Raw genomic sequence first — 13294 nt, forward strand, 5'->3', positions numbered from 1 at the left:
ACTCCTCAGAATTAGATGGATTTATCTACCCTGCTAGAAACAACATAAGGCAGGCTCCTTATTGCCTGCTAGAGAGCAGATGAAAGTGTACTTTCCTATAGGCACATGGATATGAAGAGAGCAAGGACTTGGCTTATCAGTCAAAAAACTTACTCTAACTCCTACAGGGAGGTAAGAGTGCTAGGTGGAGAGAAGGACAAGGCTGAATTTCTTCTTTATGGAAACAGTGGGGAGACTCAGTGTTTCCACCTAAAAATAGTTACGATTTTTTGAGCCCTGTACTACATATGACCTTACAAACAAAATTTAACTATCATAATGCCCTATAAGTATCCCTGTCTACATACGTGTTACTGATTTGGAAACTAATGGAGACACTGAAATCCATTCAACTTTTTTTCCTTTAACCTCCTTCCTGTTTAAGCCTACTCTGTTGTCTCAATTGATAGGTAGTATAGTTTAATGTTTAAAAGCACATGCTCAGAAGTCAGGTTTTAATTTAAAATAAGTGCTATAAACTGTGTAACCTTGGGCATATCAGTTAATCTTGTTAAGCCTCAGTTTTAAAACTACAAAGTAAGAAAGATGGAAATCTGTCTTTTTTATTTGGCCCAAAACACTTCATCCTAAAATGGTAGTTTAAATTAACCCTTTAACTCTTCAACTCATTTTTCCTTTTTTCCTCTTTACTAAAACATGTACTTTATTATAACTTCATTGTTTCAGCTTTCTCTTTCATATTCATTTCTTCTTATAGTCAGGCTTCTGTTCCCACCACCATTATCCCAAGTTCCCTAGTTTGTAGCTGATCTCCAGGGATCTAAATCACCATATGCAAAGGCCTTTCTTTCCTCATCTCCTTTTGTAATCACCACTGTCTTGGAATTCATCTCTACAGTTTTTTGTTTTTTTGTTTTTGTGGGTTTTTTTTTTTTGTTTTTGTGTTTTTTTTTTTTAATATTTACTTCTTCCTACTCCTGAAACTTGGCATAGTTTTTAGGTTTGTCTTAACAGTCCTCACTCTGTACTATTTGGAAACCTTCTCCTCGCCCATAACCTTCTAAATGATTCCCAGACTTGTGTTGTTGAGCCCCTAGACTTTTATATCAAATAGGATCTGAATCTTGCTGACACACTAAGCCAAATATATTTAAGACAGAACTATTTTTTCCCCAGAATTTGTGGGGTTTTTTTGCCTGATTTTTGTTTTCAAGAGATTTCTTATTTCCATGCCTTTCTGGAGAATGGGTCATTTTCATTCCTCCGTATTCTATTTATCAGTGTGTGTCAAGTCATCTGTCTCTAAAAGTGGCTTATCTTCAGCCCTTCCTTCTTATTTCAAATGCACTTACTGTACCAAACTCAAACTATGTCTAGGCTTAAATAATTAGGATATTATTCTAATATTCTTATTCAGGATGATTCTTTGAAAAGTAGTTATGACCACATTGCTTTCTTCCTCAGGAATCTTCAGTGACTTCTCAATACCTATTGAACAAAGTTAGGCTCTTCATTAGGGCATTTAAGACTTCCAGCCCTCCTCATGGCTTTATCTACTCCTATTTCTGTGCTTCTATCCATGTTTGTTCATTCATTTAGTTAACAAGTAACTAGGTACCCTATACTGGTTCATCACTGAAGATAGGGTAGTGAACCAAAGTCCCTGCTTCCTTGAAATTTACATTTTAGAGGGAGGACAGAAGATAAATAAATACACTGTCATGTAGTAAAATGTATTATAAAAATAAGTAAAACAGGGGGCACCTGGGTGTCTCGGTCAGTTAAGCATCTGACTTCGGCTCAGGTCACAATCTCACAGTTTGTGAGTTCAAGCCCCACATTGGGCTCTGCGCTGACAGCTCAGAGCCAGGAACCTGCTTCAGATTCTGTGTCTCTTCCTCTCTCTGCCCCTCTCCCACTCATATTCTGTTTCTTTCTCTCTCTCTCTCTCTCTCTCTCTGTCTGTCTCAAAAATAAACAAACATTTAAAAAAATAAGTAAAACAGAATAAGAGAGGAGGTAATGTTTGGGGTATAAGTTGGAGCTTAGTCTTAGCTTCCCTAACAGAGACCCCAACAGATACTCATATCTCCAAAACTTGTTATCTAGATTTTAGTGTAGAGTCTGACAAATTATGGCTGTAGGCCAAGTCTGGCCTGCTGCCTCTTTTGTTATAAATAAAAGTTTTATTGGAACACAACCCTACCCATTTCCCATTTGTTTTGTGTCTGTGACAACTTTCACACTATAGTGGCAGAATTGAGTAGTTGCAATAGACGCCCTATGGTTCACAAAGTGTAAAATGGTCTCTGACCTTTCAGAGGGCTTCTATTTTAGCAGTATAGTTATGATACACCAAGTCATCTAGGGAATTGGATTCCCTCATCTCTTGTGTAATCATGACATCGTCTTTATCTACATGAAGGTTGTTCTTAAAGGAGGAAATAGAAGTAGAGTTCAGAGAAGTTTGACCCTCACATTCCATTAGACAGCTCTTAATCACATATAGCCACATTGAGCTGTAAGGAAAGTTTGGCTGTGTGCCTAACTAAAACTCAGGTTGGGTTTGGGGGCATAAGGTAATATTACCCAACTGTTAGTCTCTGAGTGTGAAGGTAGTATTTTGATGAGGGTAGTCAGGAAAAACTTCTGGGATTTCAGCAGAGATCTGAAATGAATGAGGAAAATCATGTAAATCTCTGAAAAAAAGTCTTTTGGAAGGAAGAAATAAAAAGGAAGTTTTCTATTCAAATAGACTATTGACTGCTTTCTATTTTTTTTTTTTTTAAGTTTGTTTATAGCGAGGGACGGGCAGAGAGAATACCAAGCCCCTGTACCATCAGTGCGGAGCCTGATGCGGGGTTCCATCTCAAACCATGAGACCATGACCTGAGCCAAAATCCAGAGCCAGACGATTAACTGACTGAGCCATTCAGGCACCCTGAATGCTTCCTATATTTAATCTTTCTTTCCCTGTGTAATTTTGTTAAAGAGCTAACCTATATGGAAGTGTCTGGCATATAAATGGTCAAGAATTTCTTTGTTTTATGTTTTTCCCTCAACTATTCTTTTGATTCTATCCCTCTTTTAAGTCTTAGCTGATACTCTCATGAAATCTCAGGTTATCTCATTTGCCTCTCTCATGCTATGTAACTGTTCTGTGTCAATTGTTGCCTCAGATGTAAATAAATTTCTATATTAAAGTGGCATTATACTCTTATGTTTCTTGAAGGCAGAAATTTACACTTTATTAAACTGGATTGCCATACATTTATTATAGAAAAATAATTCTTGATATACTTTCACTCCACTCTGGTGTTCTCTAGAATTAAATTTAAAGTAGTAAGTGTCATTTGAATGTAAATATCATTCACACGTAAATGGGTAAACTGGGTATATTTTCTTCATTATAGGTAAATACTGCAACAACTGTGGCTGACTTAAACTCAATAGTAAATGAATGCTATAACTATCTTGAGCTTATTGGATGTCTAAGACTTATAACATCAATAAGTGACAAATACATGTTGGCAAAAGATATACTAGTTTACCATGTAATTAAGAGAGTCCAAGCACCCTTTGAAAGGTAAGTTGTTTATATGATTCTCTCAAATTAGATGTTTAAAGTGATTGTCTTATAATGTTAGATACATTTGATAAAAATTTAAGCTATTTTAAATAGTGCTTTAAAACTAATGTCTTAAGGATAGTTACTGTTCTAACCCTTTTATATGGACTTGTGTAAATGTCTCATACTTGGGTAGGAAAAGTAATCATTGTCTCAACTTACAATTATTTTTCTAAATAAAAAATATTTTAAATTTCTTAGCATATAAGCCAACTATTCGACTTCTGCTCATTCACTTAATAACTATTTATTGAGCACCTGTTGTCTGCTGGGTAATAAGTACTAAGCATTCTTTGATTAACAAGGTAGGTGTGAGCTTTGCTCTTTGTTAGCTTAGAACACTGGTCTTCAAACTTTTTGTTCTAGTCACCCTTAAAAGAAGTTTGGAAATTTATGGTTCTCACATTTTTTCTATTCTCATAATATAAAATACATATGAAAGTAAGCATACTGGGACACCATGTAATCACCACACAAATCTAATAATTACTAGTCAGCCTGTGGCCAGTCTTGTTCATTTACCTTTGTTAATCCATAGATTTAAATACATTTGATGCGTTCAAAACCATTACACTTAAGTTCTAATTGTCTCCATATTTTGCCATTGTAAATCTTCTTTTGTTTCTTTTGAGTTTTTTTTTTTTTTTTTAATGTCTCTTTATTTTTGAGAGAGAGAGTGCAAGCATGAGCGGGAAAGGGGCAGAAAGAGGGACAGAGGATCTACAGTGGGCTTGGAGCTGACAGCAGTGACACGATGTGGGGCTTGAACTCATGAAACCATGAGATCATGACCTGAGTTGAAGTCGGACACTCAACTGACTACACCATCCAGGCGCCTCTTTTTTGAGTTCTTCTGATGTTAACCTTAATGATCTATGATAGCTTTCTTGCTGTATGGTATGATGAGGTCTTTCAGGTTCTGTTTTGCATTTTGAACTAAGGAACCTTTGTTTCTTTGAAAGGGGAATAGTATTTGAAAAACACAATCTGGATGCTAGGAATGCTTATTTTTGCCAGAACAGTCACTGTTTTTAGGCCTTTTCAGTGGAGCCAAACTAGGAAATACAGGGCTGTTTTGGTTTGGTTTCAGGTTTTTAAGGTAAAAAATATATTGGCTTTTAGTGATAACTTCAAATTCACTACTACAAGATTTTTAACTTTTTCTTTGCTCCATGTTGAGAATCTTAGTTGTCAACAACACAGGAGAATTAAAGTATGAAATAATTACTCACTTGATTTATTCCACATTTCATTAATAACAGTCTCAAATAACATTACCAACATTATCACCAATACCATATTAGTATTGAAAACAGATTAACATTTTTCTAGCGCTGTGTAAATTATTGTATTTTAAAAACATTTGGAATATTCTGTTTTTATACTACTAACTGAATATACATTTTATTTTCATTTTTTATTTTTAATAATTTTTACTTATTTTTCTTCTTTTTTCTTTCTTTCTTTTTTTTTTTTTTAACATTTATTTATTATTGAGAGAGAGAGACAGAGCATGAGCATGGGAGGGGCAGAGAGAGGAGGAGACACAGAATCCGAAGTAGGCTCCAAGCTCTGAGCTGTCAGCACAGAGCCCTGTGTGAGGCTCGAAGTCACAAACCATGAAATCATGACCTGAGCCAAAGTCAGACGCTCAACCTACTGAGCCACCCAGGAGCCCCTACTTATTATTTTTATTAATGTTTATTTCCTTTGAGAAAGAGAGGGTGAGAATGGACGTAAGTTGGGGGGGGGGACAGAGAGAGAAAAGTGGGGAAGGAGAGAATCCCAAGCAGGCTCCATTCCATACTCAGTGCAGAGCCCAACGTGATGCCGATCTCACCACTGTGAGATCGTGACCTCACATCAAGAGTCAGATGCTTAATGGATTGAGCCACCCAGGCACCTCTATTTTTTGTTATTTTTAAAAATTTTGTTTTATTTTAAAATAATGTCAAATATTTGCATGGTTCCAAAGTCTAATCTATAATGAAAGTATATTGGAAGAACTCAGGGGCACCTGGGTGGCTTAGTCGGTTAAGTGTCCGATTTTTGATTTTGGCTCAGGTCACCATCTCACAGTTTGTGAATTCAAGCCCTGCATCGGGCTCTGCACTGACAGCACAGACTCTGCTTGGGATTCTCTCTTTCCCCACTTTTCTCTGTCTGCCCCTCCCCAACTTGTGTCCATTCTCACCCTCTCTTTCTCAAAAAAAAAAAAACAAAAAAAACTCAGCTCTATGATACCAGTTGTATTCAGGGGGGTATAGCTTTCATCTTTATCACATTCACCTTTCATTCCCTGATGAAGTAATCATTTTAGTGATTTTCATTGTTTATCTTTCTATTATTTATGGGTTTAAAAAAATTTTTTTAATGTTTATTTTTGAGAAACAGAAAGAGACTGAGTGGGGGAGGGGCAGAGAGAGAGGGAGAGAGTATCCGAAGCAGACTTCAGGCTCTGAGCTGTCAGCACAGAGCCTGATGCGAGGCTCAAACTCATGAGTCATGAGATACGACCTGAGGGAAATTAGGCACTTAACCGACTGAGCCACCCAGGCACCTCTACTTGGGGTTTTTTTTAATGATAGCAGATAAATATTGGTGTGAATGTGTACTAATTTCTTTTATTAGATAAATAGTAACATACCATCCACTCTTTTTTCTGGTCTTTTTTTTTTTTTATAATTGGCAATATATTCTGGAGATCACTCCGCAGTAGAAAATACTTGTAGTTTAGAATCTCTATCACATGGCCTTTTCCTCTCTGTGTCTCTTATAAAGAGACACTTTATAATCCACTTGTCATTGTATTTAGACAGCCCAAGTAATCTAGATTGGATGATCTCAAGATCTTTAATTATATTTATTTAGACCTTTTTTCCAAAGGAAAAAGTCTACGTCTTTTCAGTCTACGTCAGGATGACTGACAGTATTAGGGTTTGTTTCTGGCACATCTCTAGAGCTAGAGCATGGAAACAAACTTGGGAATTTGCATGCCTGATACAATTCCTCTGCAAGTGGTTTGTAATAGGGTGGTAGAGGGGTATACAGAGAAATGAGTAGATAAAAGGGATTTCAGAAAAGGAAATTCATAGGACTAGGTAATAAGGGATGGAAGAGGAAATAGTTAAGGATGACTTTTAGATTTAGCTATCCTAATTTGAGGGATAATGGAGTCATATACTGTCAATTATGGTTCAGATTCTGGTAGCAAGCTAATTAACTTTCTTTTGGACTTGATAATTGTTTGGTTGCTTGGAATATATGGTAACAATTAGCCTGTTGGGTATATTTCTGGGCTGGAGGTAATAGATTTTATAGTGATGAGTGTATACCTGCTAAATACAGCCATGGGAGAGGGTAAGGGAGAAGAGAAATTGGCCTTGTTACAGATCAGTGAGGGAGAAACAGCAACATTTAAGGCAAAATAAAGAAAGACGATGCTTTGTAAGAGCCTGAAACGATCTGGCCAGAGAAATAAGAGAAACCAGAAGACTGATGCTGTAGAAGGAGATCATTCATGAACTTAGGGCAGTTTTTCCTCAGATACAGACAGGAATGGAATAAAAGTGAATAGGAAATAAGCAAATGAAGATAGTGAATGTACATGAATCTTTCAAGTGGGTGGTCTCCTACTTGACCATCTACTTAGAAAGGAAAACAGATGGGATTGAAAGAATTTTTTTTTTCTATTTAAAGATGGGAAAGATAAGCACATTTCTGTGCTCTGGAGGAAAAGCCAATAGAAAAGGAGATGAATCTGTAGCAGGTACCTAAGAAGGTGGGTAGGGGATCTAGAGCCACAGGTAGGGCTCAGTCAGTCTAATAGGCAAAAATAAACCTCCATTCTTCCTTACTAGTAAGAATGTGCATTTTTAAAAGTTTACTTGTATTTTGTTAATTATCCATTCATATTTAGCTCATTTCCTATTAGATTGTTCTTTCAGAAAAATGACTTCAATTTTTTGTATATTAGAGAAATTAGTTTTCTGTCATGTATATAACAAACATATTCCCACTTTTTTTTGTCTTCTTAATTTCTTTTTAGCAGTACATATTTTAATTTTTTTATGTGGCTAAGATTTATTACTACTATTTTTCTTTGCATTCTCCAGGCATCTTCATTCTTCTACCAACTAACTTTGCAGTGTAAAATACTTCACATGTCTGCTTTTTTCCTCTTAAAAAGTTGTTAGCTTAATTTATAACTAGTTTATAAACTCAAATAATGTGAGCAGATAAAATACTAATTTTATATTAGTATACCTGTTTGTTATTGATTTAAAAGTATCATGTATATCTATATTATTATATATTTTTCCTCATATGTAAGTATATGTGGTAGTAAATTAGCTAGAAATGTTAATTTGTAATTGTAATACCAAACACATGTATAAATGTTGGCTTATTGTTTATTTCTCTTAAGTTTTAAGCAGGGTCTGAAAACTCTTGGTGTTTTGGAGAAAATTCAGACTTACCCAGAAGCATTTTATAGCATCTTCTGTCATAAACCTGAGAATCTTTCTGCAGAAATCCTTAGTGATCTTTTTACAGTCCGCACATTATCCAATGTACAGTCTTTGGGGTTTTGGAACAGTTATTTACAGGCTGTTGAGGGTATGTGGATGTTTTATTTTTTTTTTTAATTGTCTTAGAAAATTTGTTATAGTATATTAGTTTATTTCTTTGAGTTTTGCTTTTTGGTAATAAGACTTTTCATCTAACTCCATATTTACAGAATGTATTTCAAGACAAGTTTATATGACTGAGTTAAAAGTGATCAGGAAAGATTACAGAGTAAAGTTAAATTTTGCAATATATTGTCCTCTTGATAATTTGAGGTGAAAGGCATTCTTATGTGTAATTTTAAGAAACAAAACAGATGAACATAGGCAAAGGAGAAAAAATAAGAGAGGGAGGCAAACCATAAGACTCAATTATAGAGAACAAACTGAGAGTTGCTGGAAGGGAGGTGGGCAGCAGGATGGTTTAAATGAGTGATGGGCATTAAGGAGGGCACTTGCTGTGATGAGCATTGGGTGCTGTATGTAAGTGGTGAATCACTAAATTCTACTCCTGAAACTGATATTACACCGTATGTTAATTAACTGTTATTTAAATAAAAACTTGAAAAATAAATAAATAGGGGATTGCCACAGCATAGAGTAATCCTAAAACTAGTCATCGATTTCATCTTTTGCAATATTAAGTTAAATTGAATTATTCTTCATCCATTGCTTAGGGCTATGGAAATGGTAAATATCATTGAGCATTAGCTATGTAAAATCATTCCATTTAAATTGAGCAGGAAGGACTTAAATTTTAGTTAAAATTCTTTTTAGGTGGGCTGTTTAGTTGTTTTACACCATTTATTTTTCCTCTCTGCATTTGATGAACTAGTTTCTTAAATAGGGATGATCCGGAAATGGTTTAAAATTATTTTTATTATCATGCCCACTGAATCTCTTTAATTATATGATAATTTTATATTAGAGAAGGCATTCGAATGTATAATGAGTAGTTCTACTAAATGATTTTCTGAGTTCTACTTTGAGGTTCAAATAAACATTTATTGGATATACAGTTTTCCTCTTATTATATTTGATCTGGTGATTTAGTTTGTCTAAGATAGATGTTAGATTCTCTGCCTTTAAATATTCATTCACTGTCTAGTTGGGAAAGAGTCTATGATGATAGCAATATATATAACATGGATTTATTTTTTGGTAAACTTTTCAGATGGTAAATCTGCAGTAACAATGGAAGACATTCTTACTTTTGCAACTGGTTGCAATTCCATTCCACCTGCTGGATTTAAACCCACTCCTTCAATTGAGTGTCTTCATATGGATTTTCCTGTTGGAAACAAGTGTAATAACTGTTTAGCTCTTCCAATCACCAATACATATCAAGAATTTCAAGAAAATATGGATTTTGCCATAAAAAACACTCTAAGACTAGAAAAGGAAGAAAGTACTCACTACATTGGACATTAAATGTTTTGAACAAAGACATGCTTCTTTAAAAGCTGCTATTGATACTTTTTTGTTTCAGAAATCTGTCCATCATCATTTTTGAACAAACTTGTCAGCTTCTTGGCCTAATAAAATTTATGATATGAACATAAAGGGATGTTTTGGCCATTTAAGCTAAAAACTTTTTGTGTTAAAGTATACCAGTCAAAGTTGATATTTTTCTATTTTCTTAAAATACATGCTTCATAAACTTTAATATAAATAGTTTTAAAATAGCTGTACAGACTTTTTTCAAGTATAATAGCATGATATATATATATATATATATATATATATATATATATATATATATGGGGGAAAAAACTTGTATTCACTATTTCTGCAAATTAGTATTAGCTATAGGATGCCACAATGTTTTTTCTAGTTTTACAAAGTTTTCAAATTATTTCTTATTTTATTTTAAAGCATTAAATAGAAAAGCTAATTGATAAATCCTGTTATATAAATCAAAGGCATATATTCCAGGGAACGTGTTATAAGTGGGTTTTTTTTGTTTTTTTTTTTCTAGGATGGCACTAAATTGATTAAAAATGCTTTTAGATTACTGATTTATATTAAAACAGACCTTCACTGCAATTAGATTATGCCTAATGGGAAGTATTATATGAAAAGCAGAATTGCACAAATATTCTAAAATCTATGGACATTCCATATGGTCTTAAGAACACTTCTGAGGTGGATAAAATATAGTTGAAAATACCTAAGAAAGTGTCTTCTTTAAAGCCTTGTCTTTAATCATAGGATTTTTTTACCCTCTCTGTATCCCCTGTGTTGTATTAAATCACATTATGTCTGATCCAGAATCATTTTTGGTGTCTCAGTTATCTCTGCATCGCCATGTGGTAGGTTTGACTATTTGACAGTTATTTATTACCAAGATGGTTGTATGATAGGTAAACTGGTACCACTGTGTTATACAGTCATCTTCTTTGCTCTTGAAAGATATTGTTATTATAAAAGCAACCTAGAAACATGAGAAAGAAATGCAAATAGAATGAAAAACCCACTCTGATGTCACCATGCAGAATTAACTATAGTGTTTCATTGTATCTTACTATAAACTCTTTACCTTTCCTTGCCTTTTAAACTTTATTAATGTTACTAAAAATTAAAGAACACCTAAAAGTAACAAAAAAATCATATAATAACAATTTGAAGATACATAGTCCCATGGTCACATCCCCATGTGTATGTTCTTACAAAAGAAGAAAGTGGAAAAGTCTTATGTCCCTAATCTATTATCAAATATTAAATGGGTTTTCCACCAAGGTAAATTGGATAAGAGGTAAATCTTTATGAGAGGTTGGTTTTAATCACATTTTTAAAATATACATAGCAGATAATCAACTATTATCATATTCTCCCCAAGACATCCTTTAATTATTGATACTTTTTAAAGGAAAACAACATATCTCTTAATACCAAAGGAAAACTAAAACATAATCCTAATACAATTTCCTTTGTTACACTTACTGACAGATCCAGCAAATTACAGTTTCATTTTAACTTGAAGTTTTTAAGAACTTGACACAAGGCATGTCTTTGTCTTGAATTGTTAAATTATCAAAAGTAATTAAAGGATTAATAAAAGTTTGAATACCTAATATAAACTTCAAATTTTCCATATAGCTTTTATTCTAAATGTGATGATAAATTGGATATTTCTCAACCCTACCTAGATTTTATGAAATTAAAAACCAGTATAAACCAAAAAACCTAATTAAAGCTATTTTCTGGTCATTTGTAGTTTTAATTTCTCCTGAAGTGGTAATTAAAACTGATGAAATTTCACACAGTTTTTGGGTAGGGTAGGGTTTGTATGGAAGCAATATGCTTGGTTGGCGATAACTAGAAACAGTATTTCAGTTCCTCATTTCACTATGTTATGTGTAGACAGGGACTTAGGGATAAGGTATGATGTAAATAATAATTTAGGATATTCACATTTTAAAGTGAAGCATACTTATTGCAAAGCATCTTCTGGGTTTAAGGATGTTCCATTAATTTGATATTTAGGTTAATCTGTATAGTTAAGGCATAGTAGAGAATCCTATATTTATTTTCTGCAGTGTTACTATGTCAAATGGTTAATATTGTGATTGTTCTTTTTCTTTTTTCTATTCATTGTTATAGCCAGTGCACAACTCTTACTGACATTGAATTTCTAAAGTCATTATGCTATGAAACCTTATCAATGTGTATTTGTATTTCCTAACTGTTTGAGTTGTTAAAATGCCATATATTTCAAGTTTGTTTTCCATTGGTCTCAATATTGAAGAAAACCATAAAGTCACCTATTACACATCTGCTAATGGTCTTTGGTTAGTTTTAAATTCTTTGTTTTTAGACATCTTTTAAGCCTTTTGTTATGGGAACTTCGTCTGAAGACCTTTTATACAATTCTTTGTATTCTTGTACTTAGTCACTTTAGTGTTTTAGTATTTAAGGTTAAAGTTTCTTTAAAATACTTCATCAAACTGGGTTATGATTTTATACTTTGTAATATTTAATTTCCATATTCTGAATAAGCCATTGTTTGGGTCAAGTAAAAAGCTTTCATTTGATTACTAACCAGAGAATTCACTTTGGCTTCTACTTTATGCTAAAACTTTCAGTAATTTTTTCCCTAAATTTATGTAATCTATTGTTACTTTTATACTCAATACTGAATGCTAAGTAAAGGAGATTATAATAGGTAAGTTTTCTCCATGACTTTGCCTTTAGTATTTAGTCATTATAAGAAAATGATTAGAACAAGATTCTATTTATGATAATGTAATTCTTTTTTATATAGGGATTATCACATGCTTCATTGTTAGTTTTAGAATAAGCTATTAAACTACTGTTCATGCTGTAAGTAATGCAATACAAAGTTTTATGCTTCAAGTAATGCAATACAGAGTATAAGAACACATTGAATAATGGATTACTTGAATGTGTATGTAGTTTAGAAAATTTTGGATTGTTTTGAAAAGACCCAATTTTCAAGTTCTCATTTTGACTCTTATCTTTTCCAGTTGCCCAACATATGCCAGGTATTATACTAGGTGATAGTTGATGTGTCAGCCTATTTTTCCATTTTTTTTTTTTAAGACTTCAGATGTAACCAGAAAACATGATAATTACAATGAAGTTTGTTAAATAAATATGTTCATGCTACTAAATGTGAAGTGCTTATATGAGCTAAATTAAATAACTTGTTAGGATTTATTGAGGTTAAGATTCTGACAATACTAGATCCAAGATCCTTTTCACATTTGAGAGATCCTGAATCCTCTGACTGACACCTGAGAACCTCTTCAGTAAGCCATTCTGTGACATTCTGTGTTAAACTTAAAACTATTCCCTAATGTAAAATAATAGTTTTTTTGTCAGGATAAATTATTTAAGCCAAAAATCTGGATAGGTAGAGCCAGGCTACAGTAAATAAGGGGTTAACACTCTGAAGCCATAGTTTGATTCTTTCTGATTTTAAAAATGGGTAACAAATTCCTTTCTCAATCTCAGCCTCACAGGGTCTATTTTATATTTGTCTACCGTAATCATTCTTCTGTGGAGTATAATATTTTATACGTTTTTGCCACCCTAAGTGCATTCCTTAGTCAGGACACTATATTATTCCATATGTATA

The 13294-nt window shown here is 33.4% G+C and overlaps 1 protein-coding gene and 1 long non-coding RNA gene across 13 annotated transcripts in view; one reads left to right on the forward strand and one right to left on the reverse strand.

Moving 5' to 3' along the window:
• Nucleotides 1–11975, forward strand: part of G2E3 (G2/M-phase specific E3 ubiquitin protein ligase) — a 64531-nt gene extending 52556 nt beyond the window's left edge. For all 9 annotated transcript variants that reach the window (XM_042989497.1, XM_042989499.1, XM_042989496.1 and 6 more), the window contains 3 exons: nucleotides 3414–3586; nucleotides 8055–8245; nucleotides 9368–11975. In XM_042989497.1, coding sequence (XP_042845431.1) covers nucleotides 3414–3586; nucleotides 8055–8245; nucleotides 9368–9624 — 621 coding nt within the window. In that variant the 3' untranslated portion in view covers nucleotides 9625–11975. The remainder of the gene's footprint in view (nucleotides 1–3413; nucleotides 3587–8054; nucleotides 8246–9367) is intronic.
• Nucleotides 1–13294, reverse strand: part of LOC122239575 — a 30106-nt gene that overhangs the window by 15372 nt on the left and 1440 nt on the right. For 2 of the 4 annotated variants that reach the window (XR_006218784.1, XR_006218781.1), the window contains 2 exons: nucleotides 10538–10627; nucleotides 9405–9484 (listed from right to left, as the gene is read on the reverse strand). This is a non-coding gene — a long non-coding RNA (uncharacterized LOC122239575). Of the gene's footprint in view, nucleotides 1–2594; nucleotides 2669–9404; nucleotides 9485–10537; nucleotides 10628–13294 lie in introns of all 4 variants that reach the window. The other 2 variants (XR_006218783.1, XR_006218782.1) reach the window with 2 other exon arrangements.

The sequence above is a fragment of the Panthera tigris genome, chromosome B3 (assembly GCF_018350195.1).
Source record: "Panthera tigris isolate Pti1 chromosome B3, P.tigris_Pti1_mat1.1, whole genome shotgun sequence".
Taxonomy (NCBI): domain Eukaryota; kingdom Metazoa; phylum Chordata; class Mammalia; order Carnivora; family Felidae; genus Panthera; species Panthera tigris.